This window comes from Chlorocebus sabaeus, chromosome 11 (assembly GCF_047675955.1).
Source record: "Chlorocebus sabaeus isolate Y175 chromosome 11, mChlSab1.0.hap1, whole genome shotgun sequence".
Taxonomy (NCBI): domain Eukaryota; kingdom Metazoa; phylum Chordata; class Mammalia; order Primates; family Cercopithecidae; genus Chlorocebus; species Chlorocebus sabaeus.
In genome coordinates, this window is record NC_132914.1 from 13,257,134 (window position 1) to 13,282,747 (window position 25,614).

General features: G+C 40.9%; 1 protein-coding gene across 2 annotated transcripts in view; it reads right to left on the reverse strand.

Moving 5' to 3' along the window:
• DUSP16 (dual specificity phosphatase 16) overlaps positions 1–25,614 on the reverse strand; it is a 92,193-nt gene that overhangs the window by 17,515 nt on the left and 49,064 nt on the right. For both annotated transcript variants that reach the window (XM_007967699.3, XM_073020495.1), the window contains exon 4: positions 10,134–10,297. In XM_007967699.3, the coding sequence (XP_007965890.3) occupies positions 10,134–10,297 (164 nt within the window). The remainder of the gene's footprint in view (positions 1–10,133; positions 10,298–25,614) is intronic.

Below are 25,614 nucleotides of genomic sequence, written 5' to 3' on the forward strand. Positions count from 1 at the left end.
CCAGTGGCCTAAACAAGTTCAAGAACAAACACAAATGATTCATGGTAAGTATGCTATTCAGATGGTGGAGGCAGACGTGCTACAGCAAAGAGCCTACTCATGCAGCAGGCATTCACCTGCCAAAGACATGGGGAAGAGATGAAATGGAATCTCTGGAGTTGGTTAAGAAAGTTTCTGAAGTTTCATATGACTGTTATTAGTTTGCTCTCTTGATTTTTTTTTTAGATTTTTTTTTAACAAATTTCCATACAAACAGCTGGGAGGGGATCTTAATTTTTTTGGTGTTTTTAAGAGACAGGGTCCCACCACGTGGTCCAGGCTAGCCTCGAACTCCTGGATTTGAGTGATTCTCCCGTCTCAGTCTCCCAAGTAGCAGGGATTATAGGCGTGTGCCACCATACCTGATTCATCTTTTTGTTTGTAATGGTGAAACTAAGATGGAACTATAATTATGAAGAATGATTCTTTTGTGGAATAAGGATTGCTTTTATTTACAGATACGTGTCAATGACTTCTTACTAAATTATAAAGAGATATTTATATAATTCATTCAGTTTAGTTTCAGCATGTTGTATAAAACATACACAACTGAGTCTTTACTCTGTCCTACAATTAAACATCACAATCTTTAAGCTTCTAGAGAACAGTCATCATATGCTGTTAAATATTTAGCTCAACTTTGTGCTAAGTCTGCAAATACACACTTTCTACTGATTAGATAATCCTTCTTCACTGGCCTTCAAAGATCCTTCCAACACCTTGGCCTAGAGTTCTTTGAACTCCTCATCTTGGCCACTCACTCCCATGAGAGCTAGCCTGGTCTCTGTCACTACCAATAACCACAAACCCTCCATAAGCTTGATTTCACGCACCCTACTCTTGGATGACTCTTCCACTTTCCAGCTCACTCTCTCTTACACTACACTACACCCAGAATCTCAACCCCTGCAGGAGGACCTACAGTCTGATGATCTACCAATTGTCTCTGTCCTTCATCCCCATGATGTCTGCCTTCCTTGCCCAGCATAAATTCTATCATCAGTTATTACAATCACTCCTTTCCTTTTACCCTAACTTCCTCTGCCCTCATCAATTGTTCGTACTCACTTGGCAAGATTACAACCTTAGTTAAATCTAGTTCTTCACCTAGTCAGCACTGCCCATGCCCCTGAACATGGCCAGAGAAAAACACTCCACAATGCTGCCTGATCTCACTTTCAATTCCTACTCCTCAGCAATCACTGTATTTCCCCAGTCCATTCACTTTTCCTCTTTCCCATACGCCATTCTATCCGTTTCCCTTTTTCTTCAAACTCCCTCTATGTCCCCACTCATCCCCACTCATAGCTGAAGAACGATCTTGCTTCCTACTACAATGGAAAAATCGAAACAGTCAGAAGCAAATTTTGATAGACTTCCATCACCACATTTACCCATCTCCCAGCAAATGCACCTAGGTACTCTGCCTTCCCACCTGTTGTTCTGGATGAACTGTCCACACTCGTAAGGCCAATCCCTCTGCTTGCTAAATAAATTCATCCCCTCTTGCTCAAGAACATAGCTTTGTGATTCTCCTTTCTTCTCCATCAATTTTCCACTGCACAGGATCATTCTTCCTACCTGCAATCAAACAAACCACTATTTCTCCCACCTTAAAAATATCTCCTCTCAGCTTCACTTCTCCTCCAGTCACTACCCCATATCTTTGTTCCTTCAAAGTCCTTGAAAGAACCCCTCTACTTGGTATCTCCAACTCCACTCCTCCTGTTATCTCCTGAACCCACTCCATTTAGGCTTTCACCCCCAACACTCTACCAGAACTGCTCCATGATCACCAGGGATAGTGATGTTGCTAAATCCAATGACCAGTTCTCAGTCTTAATCTTCCTTGACCTAAAGTAATACTTGGCACACTTGACTGCTCCTTCCTCCTGGAAAATACATTGTTTATTTGCCTTCCTGATTATTTGATTTCCTTCCTTCCTCAATATTTACTTCTGAATATTCTTTGTTGGGTCATTCTCAACTCCCCAGACTTTCAGGATGGGAGTGCTCATGGCTCAATCTTTTTCTCATCTATATTTTGCCTCTTAGTAATTATCTGATCCCCTCTTAAGTACTGTCTGTATGTTAATGACTCCCACCTTTATACCTCCTCCCTCAGGGATCCCCCTGCCCCATTCATACATCCGTCTGTCTACTCAACATCTCCACTTGGAAGTATAACAGGCATTTCGAAAACTCAGCATGTCCAGAACTGACTCCTGCTGTTCCTACAGACTCCATCTCAGTTAACAGCAACTGCATCTCCCAGTCTCCTTGACACCTCTTTTTCACACACCCCTACCATCCAATCCTATTGGCTGCACCTTCAAAATAGAGCCCAAATCTCACCATTACTGCCACCTTGACTCCAACGCACTACCAGGGAGCCTCCTAACCAGCCTTCCTGCTTCTCTCCAGTAGGAAATTCAGCCTGTTTTCAACACAAACGCTAAAGTGATCCTAACAATTTAAGTCAGATTATGTTGCTCCTCTGCTTGGAACCTTTCAATGACTCCCTCTGAACTCTCTTTCTCAGAGTAAAAGCTCCTGTCTTTACAAGGCCTATGCAGAAGTCTTGTATTGTCCGGATCTGCTCCCATTACCTCTCTGACGACACTCTCTCATGCTCACTCTGCTCTAGCCACGCTGGCCTCGCTTTTCCTTTAGCATACCACATGTGTTTTGCCTTGGTGGCTTCTTTTGCCTGTACTGCTCTTCCTCCAGGTATTCAAATGGCTCACTCTTTGACCTCCTTGGAGTGTTTGTTCAAATGCCTCTATCTCAATGAGGCCTACTTTGATCACCCATTTAATTACAACCCACACCTCACAGGTATTCCCCAGCCCTCTTACCCTGTTTTCTTCATAGCACTCATACTGTACTATACTATGTAATTTACCTATTTATTATGCTTCCTATCAAGTTTCTTTCTCCTAGGATGTAAGCTAATGAAAGCAAAGATTGTTATCTCATTTACTAGTGTACCCCCAGTACGTAGAACACTGTTTGGCACATGGCAGAGGCTCAATAAACATTTGTTGGGTGAATACATGAAGGAACCCTTATCCCTGAAGCTGACTAAAATCAGTATCTAGTAACTGGTTTATTAGCATCTTCTAATGAGAAATCTTCATATGCGTTCCTTGTACATTTTCATTTTACAAGTCACTGTAAAATATCATTAACTTACATTCCATTCATTTCATAATTTATGAGACTATTTTTCCTGGGTTGAAAATTTTAGTTTCTCAAATTCATAAACGGAAGATTTTCTGAGTAAATTAACACAGTAAATTAATCTGTGTTTACTTAATTTTTAAGGACATGTATATTTCATACAAGTTGCCCTGGTTACAAATTAGGATATAACTATTTTGAAAAATAATCACCAAGGGCTTACTACGCATCAAGGTACTCTGGGGCATAAAAAAGCAAGTGTTCCCACTGAGGGATGAATAGTCTACTAGCAAATGTAAGACCGTTGCACAAATAATGATGATACAAAGAGGTATCCGATGAATATAATGTAGCAGGAAACAAAATGGCATTGGAAAGCAGGAGTAAAAACAAAGGGAAGCATTCTGAGAAGACTATTTATAATGGGAACTAAAACTGTCAGCTGAAGCTCAGATGGCGGTAGAGGCATTCCAGATGGGTATAGAAAATGAATGGGCCGGGCGCGGTGGCTCAAGCCTGTAATCCCAGCACTTTGGGAGGCCGAGACGGGCGGATCACGAGGTCAGGAGAGCGAGACCATCCTGGCTAACATGGCGAAACCCCATCTCTGCTAAAAAATACAAAAAAAGTTAGCCGGGCAAGGTGGCAGGCGCCTGTAGTCCCAGTTACTCGGGAGGCTGAGGCAGGAGAATGGCATAAACCCGGGAGGTGGAGCTTGCAGTGAGCTGAGATCCGTCCACTGCACTCCAGCCTGGGTGACAGAGCGAGACTCCGTCCCAAAAAAAAAAAAGAAAATGAACAAAGACCAAGGACAGGACAGAAATATCTGGGATGCACTCACTAGGCGTGTCCAGACATTGAAAGAGGATGAGCAGAGGAAGAGAACAGGAGAGGTAAGAACTAAAAAGGTGGTATTAGGTCCTAGAGGGTCTTAAATATCAAGCTAAAGAGTTTTACTGCCAAGCTACAGAACTTTATCAAATGCCATACTGAGAAGACTGATCGATTTACTAAAGCAAACTCCTAAAGGATCTCTTCTTATAAACAATTCATTAGTGGTTAGTGTGGAATCTCAGTGTGGCAGGGAATAAAGTAAAGTACATGGGTAATGGCCCCAGAAAAACCAGAGCACAGCCCAGCGCATTACCACTCATCGCCTGGGTGATCTTGGGAAGGTTACCTAACCTCCGGTAGCTTTAATTTCCTCACCTGTAAAATAGGGCTAATGATGTGTATTTTGTAAAGCCGGTATGAGGACACATAATATAGAGTCTCCTAAAATGTTAGCTCTCTTATTTTACCTTAAAAATTGCTTGTAAATTGTATGGTATGTGAATTATATCTCAATAAAGCCATTACAAAAAAAAAAGAGAAAAGCCCATGATGTGTATTTTTCACTAATCCAAACTGTCCTTTCTCCTAATTGGTGTTAAGTAGGGAAATTACACTGAATAGAGCAGGTGAGGTTCATCTACAAAGTGGAAGACATAACCCCCGACGCATTTAAAAAAATGATTCTACTTTCAACACACGGTTGAGTAAACTTTCAAAAATGATTATCTGTGAATCAAGAAAAATTTAATTTTATTACTATGATTTCCATTCCCAACTTTTCTCCCTTTAAAACTCTGTCTCTCCTAACCCTGAAATAAACTTTCTCCTGTAGTCGGAATAATTTCTAAATATGAGTTCTATGATCTGTTGATGCAGACTGTGAAGTAATATAGAGAGAACAGATTAATATATGTCCTTAATGAAACTGCTCTGTTTGGTCAAATTCTCTATGTTCAGTGAGGCTGAGGACAGAGATCTCCTTAAATAACCACAGGCACTGCAATTCTAGATAAAAGAATTGTAATTTTTCTTTCCGAAGTCAATTCCATGACTAATTTTGCATGTGCCCACCCATTTGACTTCAAAACTGGCCTCAAGTCCTGCTTAACTCCATCAAGCCTTCCTCAAACAACAAAACGCACTGTATCCACTACTCACCCTGGTATGCTACATAGTCTACCCTAAGATGACAGTGACAAGTGTCCCTATAAACCAGGAACTGTGCTTGGCATATGCCATTTCATTTGAATGTTACATGAACACCAGGAGGCCAGAGTTATAATGGCATGTAGGTAAAGAGACTGAGATGCAGTAACAGCTAAAGTGTTACAGCTGGTAAGGTGGAGAACTAGGATGCAAAACTGTCCACCCCCAAAGCTGGCTCTCAACTATCACGCCGTGCTGCCTCCGTGTTGGGAGGGACACTGTAGTCACCTTGTCATGTGGATTGTTGTTTAATGAATAGGTCTTGCCTAACCAACCCACTTGAACACTGTATGGTGTTCTACACACAGTGACATAATAGACATTGAAGAAATATTTTACTGATTATTTTGACAACCTTTTGTGTTCCTAGATCATATATTTCCACTGGAAACCCTGAAAGCATTCTTAGCCTATATTGTGTTTAGGCTATTTGTTGCCTAACTCTTCTAAGAAAACAACAGAGAAAGGAGCAGTCTTCCTACTGCACACCAGGGAGAATAAGAAAGCCGAGGAAAACCAATTTTGCATGTTAAGAGGCTGAAATAAGAAGCTACACAAAGAATGTTGACAGCAGATTATTGAAATAGGGAAGGAGCGGGCAACAGAGCTCCTTTAGAAAAGAAGCTGCAGTGGTTCACCTCAGATACAGTTCTGCTTAACAACTACTCCCGACAGGTAATTCCGTCATACGCTGCATATATTTAAATATGAACAGAAGTCTGCATTTGAAATTGTAACTCATATGAGAGAAAAGCAATCAAGAACTTTTGTCTTTCACAGAATAACCAGAGATTCTTTCTCAAATCCCACTCATTTCAAATATGAACTGGGCATCAGCAGATGACTTTCATTTAGTACAACAAGCTGCTCCCATTTCAGCGCTAGTATAAAGACTAGAGGATGAAAGAACACACTCCGAGAAACAAAAGTACAGTGTGAGGGAAAAGGAAAATAAAACTATGTTTTTGGTACCAATGACTTCTTATGGTCTTCTACAAAAGAACCGTGTCTTTAAAACATCAGTAAAAATTAATGCATGCTGAGACCTATACTGTCCAATAAGGTAGCCACAAGCCTGGCCACTGAGCACCTAAAATGTGACTACTCCAAATTGAGATGTGCTGTAAGTATAAAATACACACCAGATTTTAAAGACTCAGTACAAAAAGAAAACGCAAAATATCTCAATAATTTTGTACACTGATTGCATGCTGAAATATTATTTGAGATATACTAGGTTAAATATGTTATTATTAAACATTAAAATTAATTTTGCCTGTTTCTTTTAAAGGACACTGGAAAAATTTAAATTATGTATGTGACTTGCATTATATTTCTGTTGGATGGTACTGGTATAGATGATGTTGCAGAAAAAGCAGGGAAAGAAATTCTCAATTGTGACTCAATAGACTTAAGATTCGTCAGCCCTTCATAACAGCCTGCTATAGAGAATTCCTTTTTCCAGAAGATGGGTGTGTTTGGTGTAACATAAGCATGGGACTTAAAATTACAGCAGCCTGGGTTTACATTTGATCTGTGCCACTGACCAGCTCTGAAGTCAATGACATAATCTCAGGTAAGTGACTTAGCTCAGAGCAAACGTATCTCCTAATCCTATTATGAGGGTTAAATGCAATAATATAAAAAGCCCAGCATTTTAAACGAGAAACATGATCCTCCCAAGAAAATTTCTGTGACATGCTTTCAACATATTTTGATGGCACTTCATTAAAAAAAAAAAAAAAAAGACTAATAGGCTGGGCACGGTGGCTCACACCTGTAATCCCAGCACTCTGGGAGGCTGAGGCGGGTGGATCACGAGGTCAGAAGATCAAGACCATCCTGGCCAACATGGTGAAACCCCATCTTTATTAAAAATACAAAAATTAGCTGGGCATGGTGGCGGGTGCCTGTAGTCCCAGCTGCTGGGGAGGCTGAGGCAGGAGAATCGCTTGAACACGGGAGGGGGAGCTTGCAGTGAGCCAAGATCACTGGACTCCAGCCTGGGCAAAAGTGCAAGGCACCGTCTCAAAGAAACAAAACAAAACAAGACTAATAACATTAGTGGTCTCGTGGTTACTGTTTGTAAAGACTTTAACTTCTGAATTTTAATAAAAAGAACTGTATTGTTAGGGAAGATTATAAAATGTTCATCTTTGGAGATCTTTTTTTTTTCTTTTTTGAGACGGAGTCTCGCTCTGTCGCCCAGGCTGGAGTGCAGTGGCCGGATCTCAGCTCACTGCAAGCTCCGCCTCCCGGGTTCACACCATTCTCCTGCCTCAGCCTCCCGAGTAGCTGGGACTCCAGGCGCCCGCCACCTCGCCCGGCTTTTTTTTTTTTTTTTAAAGTAGAGGCGGGGTTTCACCGTGTTAGCCAGGATGGTCTGGATCTCCTGACTTCATGATCCGCCCGTCTCGGCCTCCCAAAGTGCTGGGATTACAGGCTGGAGCCACCGCGCCCGGCTGGAGATGTTTAGGAAGAAAAGAATCGTATTATTTCTCTCGGAAAGTATAAATCAGGAAGCTCAGCAGGGTGATAGGTTAGTTTATACTACTTGTAAAAAAGCGGCAAATCTAGTTCGAAAACTCAACCGGATGATGTTGGGGAATTCATGTAACATTTCTGGAATACTGATTTCCTCATGTATCAAATGCTGGTGGCTGACTAAATGATCTCTGAAATCCCCTTCAGCCCTAAGGCTCTTGTCGACAACGAACCTAGAGGTCAAACATACATTTCTTTCTTTCTTTATTATTATTTATTTAGAGACAGGGCTTTGCTCTGTCGCCCAGGCTGGAGTACAGTGGCACAATCTGGGCTCACTGCAGCCTCCGCCTCCCAAGCTCAAGCAATCCTCCCACCTCAGTCTCCCAAGTAGCTGGAACCACAGGCTAGGGCCACAAAGCCTGGCTAATTTTTGTAATTTCTGTCGAGACAGGGTTTTGCCACATTGCCCAGGCTGTTCTCAAACTCCTGAGCTCAAGTGATCTGCCCACCTAACCCGTCCAAGGTGCTAGGATTCCAAAGTGTGTGAGCCACAAATATAAATTTATAGTCACTGCTTTCAAAGGTATCCAGCCTAATAGTTTATTCTTATTTCTCACCATCCTTGCAGAATAAAAATAAAAGTCTATACATCTATTTTAAGGGTGCTTCCTGACAAGCCTTCTATAATAACTCCTTGCCCAAGGTGTTGTCCTATAAACCTCCACAAACCCATTCTCCCTGCTGCAAATATTTCCTCTCAATACATCTACCTATGTATCCTGCTTAGTGCTGTATATGTTTAGAAGCCAGAGTTAAAAAGAGAAAACTACTACTTTTCCCATCCTCAACTCCAAATTCTGGTTTAACTGCTCTCACCTTTTTTTAACCAACATATTTGTTAAATCTGAAAAAGTTATAGAGCAAAATGAATGTGTCATTTAACTGAGTGTCGAAAGTAACAAAAATGATCTATAACACATACTTGTGGAATGACCTGCTGATGGCTGGTTAAGGTTTACCAGGATTAAACAGAACTCTTAACTAAGAATTCTATTTTATTTTCTGATCTGAGGATTAATAAACCATCTCCAGCTTTGCCCTAGGAAGGCATGGGACTTTAAGAAATTAATTTTGCTTTCTGTAACATAGCCTGCTTATCTCTAAAAAGAATTAATAATAACTACATGCTCAAAGTCATTGTGACCCCACCAGAAAGGCTGGGTACAATCATGAGCTATTAAATCTTACGTCGGCAGATCTCACAGTAAAAGCAGACATATTAACAACACAGTGTTGAGGCAAAATTTTGAAGAGGCAGGAATTTTAAACATACACACACACACACACACACACACAAAAGAATGCCTTATTGCTACCCAATGACCTGATGATAGGGTATTTTTCTTCCTCCTAGGAAGCCTTGCCTTCCAGGTGCTAAAGAAAGCCAGTCTGGAAGCTTATTTTACAACCAGCCCAATTCTTCTAGTTACTCAAGGAGAAAGTGTTAAGGGGTACTTCCTTTGTAGAGGAAAGTGGCACTTGTAAATCACCAATAGTTGAATTAAGATCTCTGACGGCTTTTTCAATTTATGGTGACGTAAATTAAGAGATTTTAGAGAAAAATCACTTTTCCACGCAGTAAGAGCACTGTTTTGTATCATTACTAATTAAGAGCATACAAGCTGTGGAGTCAGATTATAGTTCTATTGCTGTTCTGCTTGTACTATTATATACAAAGGCCTCACCCAATCCAATGTGTTTCTCCATTAGGGCATACTTTGTCCAGTAGGGCCGGTGTCTTTTTCATCAAGAATCCATGCTCTTCCGTCTTCTTTCTCAACCAAACTCCTCCAAAGAGCTTTAGCCCAGGGAGCCTGGCAGTGCATAGTTTCAGCCTTTGTCCTCACCATCTTTTTAATACCTTTCCCTAACCCCCAGCCAGCAGTCATCATGAGGACCTTCCTCAATGCAAGTCCAACCTGCATCCCTTTCTAGTGTGTTGTAATAAATAAATACATTTCTAAATGTGTGATAATCCAGGAAGTATTAGCCTTTCTGAGTGTGCCCAATTATTATAATAGATCGATTAATACCCTAAGAATATAAGGCTAACCTTCTGAAAAATCCTGTCCTACTTCAGGTCTCTTGGACCTATGAAAAACAAGAAAACATGACAACAGTTTAGGTTTCCTGTGGCAAAAAGTAACATCAAACAAATTAACACTCCAAGAGATGATGCAACTGTTACCTGGGAAGCACATTCAGAATGGCACAGCAGCTCCTTTCTGAGACTGGGGTGTATTTCAAATGACATAATGGGTAACTGCTGTTTCTCCAGCTAACAACATAAACCCGGCAATGAAGGATATTTTCAAAGCACCCACCTTGTTGAGGACATCTCGCTGGCAGCCAAGATAAAGATTGGGAAGAATTCGGGTTGGCCCAATGTTGGCAACAGGTAAGCAAGGCTGAGAAATGCAGGTAGGGACTAGAGTGGATTTTCCTTCACAGAGGCCAGGGAAACAACGAGAGAACTCAGCAAACCCACCTAAGAATAAACATTATAAAATTATAAAAAAATTATACCACGCACAAAATAAAAACCAGCCTTCTGTGAATTGCTCAGCTACAACAGTTTAAAACATAAAAACTGAACCCATGGATCCAAGTGGGTATCACTGCACACCTATTCCTGGCTAGAGCTGCTGATGCTAAGACTGAAGCATAATCCAGCACTAGGCTTGGCCTGTATCGCTCCCATGTGGATAGGCCAGCCCTGAAGGCACTTAAAATGACTCCTCTCTCTCAGACACTCTCTTCATCTTCACATACCCTACAACATTTGCTCCCCACTCCCCATGCAAATGTTTTTTTTGTGGAACATAAAGAGGATTTAAAGTTAGTAGTGAGTAACCAAGCCAATAACTCACAGAAGCAAAATGGGGATATAAGAAATGAGAACTGAGGCCGAACGCAACTTCTTCAAAATAAAATTGAGTCAAAAATTATTTCTACAATTAACTTTATATCTTCCTACCATACAAATTTTTCATTGCAAAGGTATCACAAACATACTCCCACCAACAAACATTCTATCAAGTTCTGGAGATTCCCTGGGCAGTTAGTCAAGGTCTCCATAATTACCACTGACGTCTGGAGAGCTCCTGTCCATCTCAGCAAGCACTATAAAGAAGTGCTGACAGACTAATTGCTTAGGGTACAGGAAGGCTTTGTGGCAAGATTACTGAACTCAGAATTAGAAGAATTCAGTTTTTTCTAGTCCTGTCCTTATAATGATCTGCTCTATGACCTTCACTAAGCCAGTCTTGCCACCACTCAATGGAGTGAAATCTATGTAGCCAAGGAGGTGCTTTCACTGCCTCTGAGAAAAAAAAAAAAAAAAAAAAAAAAAGAGTAAGGTTATTTGCTTTCCAATCTAAATATTCCTTGCTAGCCAAACCCAAACACAGGAACCAAACAGATTCTGATAAATTTTCAGATAAAAGCCTTGCTATCCGAACCCTCACTATTCACTAAGTCCAAATCAAGGAGATTTGGATGACAGGGGATCCTCGTATATTTTTAATATTAAATTAAAAAACAAGGCAGGGTTCAGTCGCTCACGTCTGTAATCCCAGCACTTTGGGAGGCCGGGGCAGGCAGATTGCCTGAGGTCAGGAGTTTGAGACCAGCCTGGCTAACATGGTGAAACCCTGTCTCCACTAAAAATACAAAAATTAGCCAGGTATGGTGGTGGATGCCTGTAATCCCAGCTACTCAGGAGGCTGAGGCAGGAAAATCACTTGAACCCAGAAGGCGGAGGTTGCAGTGAGCCAAGATTGCGCCACTGCACTCCAGCCTCGGCAACAGAGCAAGACTCCATCTCAAAGAAACAAAAAAACAAAAAACAACAACAAATAACATGTTAAGTCTTATTAGAAGATAGTACCGTCTTAACTGAGCCTTGAACAAGACCCTGAAATCTCACTAAAGTATTTATCTTCATCTCCCTGAGTTACATTGTATTAGACTTTCTCCCACTTCAAGAAACATACAAAACATGCCCTTGAAAACTGCTATAAGTGCAGGAAGTTGAGAGGGAATCATCTGCCCTGTATTATGTTCAATTCAAGCATAATTCAGCCAGACGCCTGCTCTACTGTCTAGGCTCAGTGCAGGGTCCTCAATGCAGCAAGTTAGAATGGTAGGCAGTTGACAACTATGCCACCTGCAGAATGTGAAAGAGTGGCCTGGCCTCCAACATCACCAAGTGTCTGTCTGTATATTTTTTTAACACAGAAGCAGTTAAAGTTCTTCCACTTACTGAAGTTCTTAAGGTAACCTGATAGGCAGAATACGTGGATCCATTATAGAAATCACAAATTCCTTTGTGTCACAGGCCCTCAGGATCACTGCACCTTACTGTTTCATGGTTTCAATTCTTATTTATTTATTTATTTATTTTGAGACGAAATTTCGCTCTTGTTGCCCAGGCTGGAGTGCAATGGCGTGATCTCAGATCACGGCATCTCTGCCTCCCAAGTTCAAGCAATTCTCCTGCCTCAGCTTCCAGAGTAGCTGGGATTACAGGCATGCGCCACCACGCTCAGCTAATTTTGTATTTTTAGTAGAGATGGGGCTTCTCCATGTTGGTCAGGCTGGTCTCGAACTCCCGACCTCAGGTGATCCGCCTGCCTTGGCCTCCAGTTTCATTTCTTACCATTTCCAATTATGACTTCCAGCCACACAAAACTCACTATTATTTCACATTTCCATGCTGTTCTCTTGTCCAAGAATACTACCCTCACACCGCCCCATGCATGCACACGTAGAAGCCATAGTACATACAGCATACACATGTGGGCAAGCCCCCTGATCATACAGCAGAGGAAGTAAGAGCACAAGCCCTTGTACCTGAGTTCCTGTCCTGGCTTTACCACTTTCTAGTTGTCTAATTTGTCAAGTTACTTAAGCCCTCTGACTCTTAGTTTTCTCATCCATAAAATAAAGATAATGATCACACGTATCTCACAGAGTTGTTGAGAGAATTAGTTAGTATATCAAAAGTATTCTGTGCCTGGCATATAGTAAAGCACTCAGGAGGTATCAGTGGTTTTTTTTTTTTTTTTTTTTTTGAGACAGAGTCTCACTCTGTCACCCAGGCTAGAGTGCGGTGGCATGATCTCGGATCACTGCAACCTCTGCTTCCCAGGTTCAAGCGATTCTCCTGCCTCAGCCTCCTGAGTAGCTGGGACTACAGGCGCATGCCACCACCCACGCCTGGCTAATTTTTTATTTTTAGTAGAGACAGGGTTTCACCAAGTTGGCCAGGCTGGTCACAAACTCCTGACCTCAGGTGATCTGCCCGCCTCGGTCTCCCTGTATTTTTGTTACAGTGATCAGACATTCAGTTATCTAGCGCCATCTGTGCGGCCTTCTTCCACCTTTGATCCGCAGTTGTTTAGCTACACCTCCTTAGGATTCATCTGAGACACAAAGTGGAAAAAAGAATGCCTGTAAGGTTAACTTCCCATAGTGTGCCCCAGAGCAATAGCGTCCTGAAAGAAGCTGACAGATAGGATAGCGGTCCAAAACATGAGAAAAATATTGTATATCCTAGCGCCCTGGGAGAGTCACAGCACATATTAACTTATTAAAGGTTCTAAGAAGTATCTTCAAAGAAACTGGTTTCATTTATTGAAGTCTAGTAAGTTTCCCCAAACTTATCTGACCATGGAATTCCCCCTAAAATATATTAAGAGCTAGTGGAATTCACACTTACGAAATGCTATGCTAAGGTCAAAGCGACTACTGAAATGGAGTCAATCAGAACTCCTATACCTACAAGTATAACCCACAGATAATCTCAAAAAAAGGGGGTCAGCCAATATTGGTATATGAGTGCCCACCGTTTAGAATTTATGCTTTTGTTTCTATTCGTGTTTTGTTCCTTTTCAGTCTCTGTAATTGAATAATACAGTCATTTACAGTGAGTTTTTTCCCCAAGGTAGTTCTTGTAACAATAAATGTTAAAGATTCTCATCATTCTTTGCTTTTCTTACACCTACCCAACCTAACAACTGACAGGCACTATTTTAATTTAATTGTATGATATTAAATTTTAATGTCATGTCTATTAACATGCAGTTCTGGTGTTTCTCTTTTTTTTTTTTTTTTTTGAGACAGGGTCTCACTCTATGGCCTAGGCTGGAGTGGCATGGCATGATCTCGGCTCACTGCAACCTCTGCCTCCCAAGCTAAGTACATATAAAGAACTTAACACTATCCAGTCCATAGTGAGAGATCCTCCCACCTCAGCCTCCTGAATAGCCAGGGATACAGGCGAGCGCCACTACGCTCAGCTAATATTTGTATTTTTTGTAGAGACAGGGTCCTTCCTATGTTGCCCAGGCTGGTCTCAAACTCCTAGGCTCAGGTGATCCCCCCACCTCAGCCTCCCACAGCGCTGGGTTTACAGGCATGAGCCACTGCACCCTGCCAGTTCTGGTGTTTCTCTAAAGAACTGCCTTCATATATTTTTCTATTCTGGCTCTAAAATAGTTCATGGAATGGTTGTCATTTAAATCCAACAAAACAGCTTGGGCAACATGGAGAAACTCCATCTCTATTAAAAAAAAAAAAAATGCAAAAATTAGCCAGGCATGCTGGTGTGTTCCTGCAGTTCCAGCTACTTGGGAGGCTGAGGTGGGAGGATTGTTTGAGCCCAGGAGGTTGACGATGCAGTGAGCTGTGATCGCACCACTGCACTCCAGCCTGGGTGACAAAGTGAGAGACTGTCTCAAAAAAATACATACATACATCCAACAAAACAATATTCCAGTAAATGTTCTCAAAGAGAAACCACAGAATCCAAGGAAATAACACTTGAATTTCATTTTAACCTTATAAATGATGATTTTTATAAATAATGTATGTAATCCTAGAACGTACTGAGTGCTGTGTGACAAACGCTGCTCTAAGCACTCTATAGGTATTTTACACACTCTTATAACTGCCCTATGAGGTAGGTATCACTACTAATCCCATTCATAGATAAGGCTCAGAATCACATAATATAGGCTCAGAATCACGTAATACAATAACTGGAAGAGCCGGGTTATAAGTCTACTTTTCTAAATCCTATGGAATTACCTTCAACTATCCCTTGGATGCAGGGACAGCCTTGCTGATGATATTCACGGAGTCCTGGCCTCCCAGCTGTGACCAGGCTAAAACGGCCATGGTCCTCTCCCAAACTGATGGAAGAGCCTTGTTTCCCCAAAGCTATATTGCTCAAAGGCTTCAATGAGGGAGAAGAAAGAAGATCTGACAAGACCAGAGAAAGGAGAATCTCTTTAAAGGCAATTTCACATGACACCAATAACAAAATTTACAGATGAACTAGTTGAAATGTAAATATGGTCACTGGTTTGTTCATGACCATTTACACAAGTTGGTAGTAAAGTTGAGGCCATGTCTTGGCTTTCAGGTCACCCCCTACAGAACAACTTTCAGAGGAGACGCAATTCTGCAATAATCATAAACTGAGCCATCAGCCAGGCTGTCTGAGGTCCAGCTCTAGCGTTAATTAGTACAGTGATCCTAGGTCACTTTGACTTCAGTGGACCTCAAAAGTAAATGTGGCTCTAGAAAGTTCTGAGACAGAGAACAGAAACAAAGGAGAGAAAGAAACCATCGTTCAGCCTCAAAACAAAAGAGCCAAACATAACAACAACACTACACTGTAAAACACATTATAAAACAAAAAGAAGCTTTTTCAACTGATATCTAGAACAAACTCAAACAAACAAATATTTTAAAATATCTAACAGATTTAGCTGCAATCAGAACATTCATTTAGTGCTCAGTTTGGCTTGAAATGTCCCAGACTGGCTCCCAGTCACTTCCAGAAAACACCACCTCGGCCAGAGTACATTTTCACTGATCTTTATCTATGACAATGTTCCACTCTGCTGACATCCTCCTTCATTGACAGTTTTTTCCATTCACTGACCTTTCATTCACTACTGCACTCTAGTGACTCCAGTTTCGTTTCATTAATTAACAACAGATGAGACACCGCCTGATTCCCTTGAACCTCTGAAAACTATCTGTGGCCTCACCAGCAACTCAGTTTTGAAACGTGTTTAAAATATCCCTCTTCCTTTCATAAGTTCTCTTACAAACAAGATCTACTTCAGAAGGAAAGTTCAATCATGCAAACTTTCTGCTCCAAATGGCTGACGGAGACAGAGAATGAAGCGTCCTCTTATCTGCCCTCGTCATAACTTTGTTGTCCCAGGGACTCCAAGCTAGATTCCATTACAAGACATAACATAGTCCATTATCCGCTATTTACTGTGAAAAGCAGTACCGAAAAACTGATAAGCTTCTTGAAAAAATTTGCGCATATTTTTTAAAGTTGTCCGAAGACTTGACTCACTGTCCAATCTTGCCAAGTTTCTCCTGTTCCTAATTTTATGCTGTTTATCATCTGGGAAATGCAGAAAACGGAGTCATAGTAACCTATATGTGTTTCCCTAACATGGACCTGAACCTAAGAATGACTGTGCCCCCTACTCTGGAAGTATCCGTGCTAAGAGGAAGGAAGACAAATACGCAGACACTTCCAGCCTGCTGAGAAACAGGGATGGGCAGTCTCTGCAGGCAGAGAAGCGTCTTGGCCTCCACAGCTGTGGGTGCACAGGCAGCCAGACCGCAATGCTAAAAACCCATGTTTCTGTTTGTTAGTCTTCCATAAATCCAACCAAAAGAATGCATGTTTACAAATAAAAACATAGATACTACTTCCGACACAGAAAACATGTGGTACATACAGCTTCTAAGGCATTCCTGATTTAGATAACACTTTATCCTAATTCCATGAAAACATTTTCCCTTAGGAGCACCTCCTTCACAATTCCAATCATAAATACGATTTTCTGTAAAAGCAAACGTGAACCACCATTCCATTTTGGGAGGGAAAAATCTGCCAAGCAACATAAAATACATATAACAACTCTACTAAACAATTCTAATTAGTCACTCTTTTTTCTTCCCTCTCACCCATGCAATCAGTTATAAATCACAGTATTTTCTTAAAATGGAAATATATTTACATAATAAAAGCAGCACTCTACTGTGGCTTAGTGATATTCTTAAAATGTTTTTAAGGCCAAAGTTCTAAAAATAGATCCCTATCCTTTTAGCAATTCCATGACTTTAAAGATGGTTTCCTGCAGGGAGAGACAGAGGACCTTTCCACTCACGCCTTCATTTAAATAGGGAGCAAGTCACTAGAGATTTATCAATTGACAGAGCCGCCTTCAAGGAAGGCAGAATCAAAGAGAACTGCCCTCCCACCCTATATTGTGAATGGATTCCATGGTTATACAAAGAAATAATATTGATACAAAGCTCTACTTTATGGAAGACATTTTTCTAAAAAGTCATATGCAAATTTAACTTTTGTATTTTAAATCATCTGCATATAGTTCATATGGTTGCACAGTTTTGAACTATGCAGTTAAATTCTTGTTTTTTGTTTGTTTTTGGAGATGGAGTTTTGCTCTTGTTGCACAGGCTGGAGTGCAATGGCACAATCTCCGCTCACCCACAACCTCCAACTCCCGGGTTCAAGCAATTCTCCTGCCTCAGCCTCCCAAATAGCTGGGATCACAGGCATGCGCCATCACGCCCGACTAATTTGTCTGGCTAATTTTGTATTTTTAGTAGACACAGGGTTTCTCCATGTTGGTCAGGCTGGTCTCCAACTCTCAACCTGAGGTGATCTGCCCGCCTTGGCCTCCCAAAGGGCTCGGATTACAGGCATGAGCCACCATGCCTGGCCATTAAGTTCTTTTGTAGTTCTCACATAGTTTAATTATTTTGTAAAACAAAACTCCCTTTTTGTAACATAAACACAATCCTTTCAGTTGCTTATTTTAGAATATATGTGAAAAACTAGAGTACACCTTCACCTGTAGAGGACAGTTCTCTCTTCTCTCCATACTGGAAAGAAAATCTGCTGCTTTATGATCACACAAAGGAGACAACTCTAACATTAAAAATGGAAAATAATGAAAATGTTTATTTTGCAGTAAAGTACTTTAATTGCCCTTAAGAGTAATTCTGTTATGCCTCAGTCTGACATGTCTGATTTAGGCAACTTTGTTCTCTAGACACTCACAAACAGACTAAAGTATGGTCACAATTCTTTCAGGGTCAGCAGACAGTAAACATGGAGAGTTGAAACTAGTTGAAGAAAAGAAAAAAAAAGCAACATAATTTCATACCCCTAAAGAAAGCCAACAAAATGTGTAACTAATGTTTCAATGTAGACACTTTGGTCTGGCTAAGCCAAGCCACACAGGTTTGGTAAATTATTCCTAGGAAGGCAGAGCGTGTTACATGTTTTCCACAACATTAGCAGCATTCCATCTATTTCCCATATAGCCAACTCTCCAACTAGCCGTACTAAAAAGAAAAATCCCAAATGATCTAAAGCATTAATTTAAAGCTCTCATTCCATCCACCCCTATCGCACCCCTATCTACTGGAGCACAGACCAAGAGAAGAATGGAGAGATACGCATTTCTCTTTCAGGAAGGCTGACAAGTAGCCTGTATCTCACAAAACTTATCCTATAAATGACATCTCCAAAAAAGCTCACCCCGTATTAAACAACTCTATCACCTGACACAGTTGGGAAATGGGAAATTCTATCTAATTTTGGTAGTTAAGACATATACAACCGTTACCACATATACAACAAATGAATGAAACATTTTCAAAGCACCAGCAGACAAATCACTAAACACTAAAATTATGCAACTTGTAATTTCTTATGACTCAGAATGTCCAGATCTTGTAACTAAGGATAATACTTATTTATTTTTTTAAATTTTATTTATTTATTTATTTATTTTTTTGAGACGGGGTCTCGCTCTGTCGCCCAGGCTGGAGTGCAGTGGCCGGATCTCGGCTCACTGCAAGCTCCGCCTCCCGGGTTCCCGCCATTCTCCTGCCTCAGCCTCCCGAGTAGCTGGGACTACAGGCGCCCGCCACCTCGCCCGGCTACTTTTTTTGTATTTTCAGTAGAGACGGGGTTTCACCGTGTTAGCCAGGATGGTCTCGATTTCCTGACCTCGTGATCCGCCCGTCTCGGCCTCCCAAAGTGCTGGGATTACAGGCTTGAGCCACCGCGCCCGGCCAACTAAGGATAATAGTTAAATCAATTCAATCGGCAACATTCAGATGTGTTATTCAAGGACTAGTTCTCAGAAGATGTAGAGTGATACTATTCTGCTGATCTTTTAAATTGGCAATACATAACTATGCCCAGAAAAACTCCTCTTAAACGCCCTGAAACAAAGATTGTTCTAAAGAGTGCAACCAGAATAACCAATCAAAAGCAATACAGCCAGAATCTACCACGTGGCTGAATAGAATTAACAAGCTCTGTAAGTAGGAGAGCCAGAGTCACAGACTCTCCCTACTGTTTTCCTAACACATCTGTGCTTTCCCGCCTTGAGGCTTTTGAAAATTCAACCTTTCCAATCCATTTTGTATTTCCTTCTAAACTACAGGCAAGCACAAGTTGCACCTCTTCTATAGCAGTATGTTCCCCAAATTTTTTAGCATGATCAACAAAATACATTTTCCACTCAAACCCTCTGAACACCTACACATACTTACCACTAAGACAAAAGTTTCATGATACTATCTTCCCTAATTCTGTTTAAAAACAAACAAACAACTTCCTTGACCAGCGTATCCAGACATGGTCTTGCCGGCTTAGAGGTTCTATAAAATTTATACCAATCATTTGGCAGTATCTACCACTGACCTAGTAACTGTGAAATAACTGTGTATGTGTTGTGACCTGTCTTACTTCTCCAGCTATTGTGAGCTGCTGATGGGTAAGAATTATGTCTTATACTCCTTTGTAATCACCTCAGCATTTAGCATAGTGCCTGGCACATAATTAGAATTCAATAAATGTTTATTGAATCCTTCCTTGTTACAATGAATAGCTGTTGATGGACATAAGTCTTGTATATTTTTGGTGTTCCAAAGGATTTCCTGATTCCATTCAAAGCCAAAAGCTAGTTGGTGTGGGTGGGGGCACAAAATCTGCTTCCTATTCCTCGACCACAATGCCCCAGAAGACTCTCAGGGTGAGCGGGGAGGCACAAGGCAAGAAAAAAACATTTTTTCTTCTACTACAGGAAAAAAGATAAAATTGGTGAGTGCCACTTCGGTTATCCAAAAGCAACACTGAATCCTTACTATGATTCCTCCATATCCACAGGACTTTACATGAAAGGGAAAGAAAATTTTTTCTGATGCCCCTAAATGGTGCAGGACTCCATAACGGTGTGGAGAGTCCCGTAATACATCTCCATGGCTCAGGGAATCAGGGCACATCCCATAGGAAACCAATGAGACACCAACTACGATTACACGCCAAATGAGGATGGTGTGGCTGCTGGACATGTCTATAATCATCATCAAAATGGATAATGAAATGAGATTATCAATGGGGAAACTTGAGTCAAGAGGAAAAAGGAATACAAGTCTAGTGTCTGGAGAATGATTCAAGAATAAAATCTGACTAACTTGTAAACTGTCCATGAATCACACTATACAGCTCACCTCTCAGGCTATCCATGTGAAGCGCAAAGCTTTCTAAGCCATCTAGCCGCAGGCTCTCCCCTAAGACCACTTCTGTATATTCCACTCTGTCTACAGTCCTCCTCTCTGGCCAACTACACATTTTGACAAGAGATCTCACAGAGCAGTGAGGGAGAAAGGGATAACTGCGTTTTACATATAAGTTCAAAAAACATTTAATAGCACCTACTATGAGTCTGACATAGTGCTAGGTAATGGAACAGTGGTGACCAAGACAGAGGGCCTTCTCTGGAGTTGACAGTTTTATGGGATAAACTTTAACCAAATAATTAGGTGAATAATTAACTAATTATGGTAGGTGGCCAAAGGCATATGGAAACCAACTTTGCCTGGTAGCTAGGGAAGGCTTGACAACTACATTGAATCTAGCAGGAAACACCTAGGTAAATGGCAGAGAGAAGAGCCCAGGGCAGAGGAGAGAGCCTCTGCCAAGGCCCAGGGCGCATGATGTTGTAGGTTTAGAGCAACAGGGAGGAGGCCTAAGGAGCTAAGACAAAACAACTACTGAGGACTTAAAGTGGCACTGGATGAAGTTAGCAAGGTAGGCAGAAGCCAGCCACTGTGGGGCTTTGTGAATCAGTTAAAATTTTTGTAATTTATCTTAAGAGCACTGCATGTTATTGATGCATATTAAACTGGGAAGTGATATAATCTGAATTAGTTTAAAAATACAAAATAAAAATGTAACTTTGGCTGCAGTGTGAGCAACGGATTGGAAGGTGGTAAGACAGAGCATGTGAATGGACCAGTTAAGAGGCTCCTGGAGCAATCTGGGGGAGGAATAACGTTCAATTGACTTCATGGTAGCAGGAGACCAGAAAACCAGATAGACCCAAGAGGCTGGAAGAAAGATCTGGTGACTGAGAGACGACAGGTGTTGCAGTCATATCTCCAATAGCTCACAACACCCATCACCTTAAAGTACAAATTCTTCCTTCTGATTTAAAGAGCTTACATAATTTTATCTCACGTCCTCTCAACTCCTGTTTCTCTCCTTCACACAAAACCCACTCAGGTCTCTTCACTGCCCCTCCAAATCTATGTTCATTCCTGACATTTTTAACCATGTTCTCTTTCCGCCTCAGAATTCGAAGAACCCTCCCTACCCAAATCTTACTCATCTTTCAAGGTTTGATTAAAATTCCGTTGCCCTAATCAAGTCTTCCCTGACTTCTGCAGACTACACTGAATCATCCCTTATCACTGTATCATACATTTTAGCAAATGATCGTACACTGCTCTTTGTTTCATCCACTTTAGGTGCATTGCCCCAAATTAACCACTAGATTTTCAAGGGCAGGGGCAACACTTTTGCTTTTCCAATATCCTCACCCCCAAAGGCCAGTCCAAGGCACAACCATGGAAGTACCCATCAAACATTGAGAGGCTGCGTGAGTGAAAGGGCTGAAGAATATGCTGGACCTAGTGTTTCTCTAGACCACACAGCTGCCACAACTGGGGCAAGGGAAGACTGATGTCACTGTTGTCATCTGGGGTGCTTCTGTTTGGTTTGTGCACAATATCAGGATGGGGAACCAAGGGACTATCTTTAATCTTTAGTTGGCTCTCTAGTCTGTTTGTTTCAAAAGACAGTCTCAAGCATATGTCTTCGCCACTGGTAGCTGGGAAGAGACATGACTGACTTTCCACACTGGCAGATAGCAATCGGAGAAAAGATGATCCAATTTAGACGAATTCATGCCTACTGAGACTCCGAAACAGAGCCAGAAATACACAGCAGCCAGTGGGCAAACAGCACCTTTTCCCCCAGCTTTACTGAAGTATGATTAACAGACAAACATTTTATCTCTTTAAGGTGGACAGCATGATGATGTGATACACATATACACTTGGAATGACTACTTTACCTCACATAGCTACGCTCTTTTTATTGTGGTGAGAACATTTAAGATCTACTCTTTCAGCAAATTTGAAGTATACGATACATTTATTGTTAACTATAGTCACCATGCTGTACATTAGGTCTCTAGAACTTACTCATCATGTAACTGAAAGTCTGCACTCCTTATGCAGCATCTCCCCATTACCCCAGTCCTCCAGCCCCTGGTAACCACCGTTCTACTGATTTTATGAGTTTGACTCTTTTAGATCCACATGTAAGTGATACCATGCAGTATTTGTCTTTCTGTGTCTGGCTTATTTCAATTAGCATAATGTCCTCCAGGTTCACCCATATTGTTGCAAAATGGTAGGATTTCCTTCTTTTTTAAGGCTGAATATTCCATTGTGTGTGTGTGTGCATATTGCATCTATTTTTAGTCTGTTTTCAGTGACTCTCAGTCACTGTAGTTTTTTAGACACAAGAGCAGTCAATTCCTTAATAATTGGTATACTTTGACTGAAATCCACTAACTTCAATCTCATGGACCAAATGCTACAGGATTCGAAATGGAATTACTGATGTTTCCCTTCTCCAGACAAAGAAGAAGAAATACCAAACTAGATAACAGAATTGATTATAAGAGCACAAAGAGCAAAATCCATAACCAGGAAGATCAGGTTCTATTATACTTGCATAAGGAAGGATAGTAATCAATTCCATTAAACCAAAACTATACATTTATTACACAGAACGGTTATCAGAATCCAGGTCCTTGTTAAATTGAAAATGTGTAAAGAGTCTAATACATTTTTGTTCACTTGTACGTCTAACTACAATAGTAAGTCCAACTCAAAACAAAGAAATGAGTATTTGTTCTTTAACCATAGCAAACATTAATCGAAGACCTTTGCTGTGTTAATAAATGGTATCCTCTACCCTTATTCACAGCTATACACCAGCATAAAACAGAGTAGACTTTTACTTGATGATCTCTTCTGGCTAACATAGTTTAATGCTTTAAAAAATTTTATATACAGTATATTTTTATAGATTGCTATATTCTATAAAATATGAAGAATATGACGGAAATTCTCAAAAAGACTGAAAAGAGCTATTACAAAAAGAGCCTTTCAGAATAAGCCTGATCTGAAATGCACACCCTTGATTCCCAATCTAGCCTCCTGACAAAATTCCAGAAGACTCTGGAATTTCTTGTGGATGTGGGCCTTGGGCAGCAAGAGCTTGGGAGAGTCACTCAGCAGCTCTGTTATTTTCCTCATTTGTAAATGAAAGGGCTGAAGTCTGTGGTCCATTTATGGTTTTCTCCCCCAATCGCCGTAGGGTTATCCTGTACCGCATCACAGGAGAGAAAGGAGTGCTGTGGAATTAATAAGCCTGGTGGAGCCCTTTTGATTTTACTCAGGCTATAACTGGGGAGAGAGGAGGACATAGTAGAACAGCATTTTTCACATGCAGGTTGATCTTTATTTCTACTAAATTAACCCATTTACTCTTTACTGTATGTCAGCATAAAATAAAAGCCCAAATTCAATCGTTTTCCTTTTTTTCACATGTATTTACTTCTAATCTGGCGCTCTTAGAAATAGACAAGTAGAATAAACTGATACATAGTGACTAAGTAAAAGCCAAGAAACAAGTTTTCTGCAGATCGTTGAAAATACCAAAAAAGGTTGCTCAATAAGTCAATGTTGGTAACTGATTTTTTTGGTTTTCAAACTCATACTGCTAAGTTTCTTATTTTTTTTTAAAGGATAGTCTTTTAGACTATTGATACAGAAATTTGGCATCCATTGTCTAACACAATCCTCACAATAAGGCAAGCATTACTATCTCTTTTTAGGAGATGAAAAAACGCAAGATAATTCAGGTTAAATGACTTATTCAAAGTTGCCATAAGGAGCAGAGACACACACACACAGAAAACACAGGCTACAGCTTTGACTCCTAGTCCATTGTTCTTTCCAGCTTAAAGGGATTTCCTCAATGCAGATGTTAGATCACCTAGCCAATGGGTGTGGGCATGGCACTGAGTTGACCAGAAGACCCTGAAACCTTCTGCAGATGCAGATATAGATCCTGTGCTCAGGTGACACCTCTACTACTAGGACCTAGTTTTTCTTCCCTCCTGCTCTTTTCTGATCCTTTTTCTTTGGTTGATATATAAGGTTTAGCAGTAACATGAAAGGTATTACCAACCCTTGAAAATGGTTCTTTTTTTGGATTCTCCAATCCCCATCTCTCCCCTTCCCCTCAATCTTAAATCTTATATCTGCAGGAGAAAAAACAAGGACAGGCCCGGCACATGGCATAGAGTATGGCTCTCTTTAGCTCTATCTTGTACAATTTCTTTTTTTTTTTTTTTTTTTTTTTTTTTGGAGACAGGGTCTCGCTCTGGCACCCAGGCTGGAGTGCAGTGGCGCAATCACAGCTCGCTGCCGTCTCAAACTCCTGGGCTCAAGTGAGCTTCCCAAATAGCTGGGACTACAATTATGATACCACCGTACCTGGCTAATTTTTAAAATTTCTAGTAGAGATGAGGTCTCTCTGTTGGCCAGGCAAGTCTCAAGCTCCTGAGCTCAAGTGATCCTCCTGCCTCAGCCTCCTAAAGTGTTGGGATTACAGGCATAAGCCACCATGCCTGGCACCTTGTATAATTTCTATACCCAGATTACCTATTGCTCCCATGAAGTTGGTCTTCTCTATGTTTATGACCTTTTATTACAAGTTCAAAATATAGTTTAGCAGACACAAAGGACTTTATTAAAAAGAAAAAATATATAGTTTATTCTGTCAATATTTTCCTACAATTCTAATTATTTAACATACTTAAACTTCTCTGAAATATTCTCAATCGAATTAGATTCTTTTCAAATTATTAGAAATCCAGTAATTTTTTTAGTCAAATAGGAATTATAGCATTTTTCCCTTATAAAAGCCCATCCTAGGTTATAAAATCATTATTTTTTTTTTTTTTTTTTTTTTTTGAGAGGGAGTCTCGCGCTGTCGCCCAGACTGGAGTGCAGTGGCGGGATCTCAGCTCACTGCAAGCTCCGCCCCCCGGGTTTGCGCCATTCTCCCGCCTCAGCCTCCCGAGTAGCTGGGACTACAGGCGCCGCCACCTCGCCCGGCTAGTTTTTTGTATTTTTTAGTAGAGACGGGGTTTCACTGTGTTAGCCAGGATGGTCTCGATCTCCTGACCTCGTGATCCGCCCGTCTCGGCCTCCCAAAGTGCTGGGATTACAGGCTTGAGCCACCGCGCCCGGCATATAAAATCATTATTATGATACATTGATGTCACACCTATT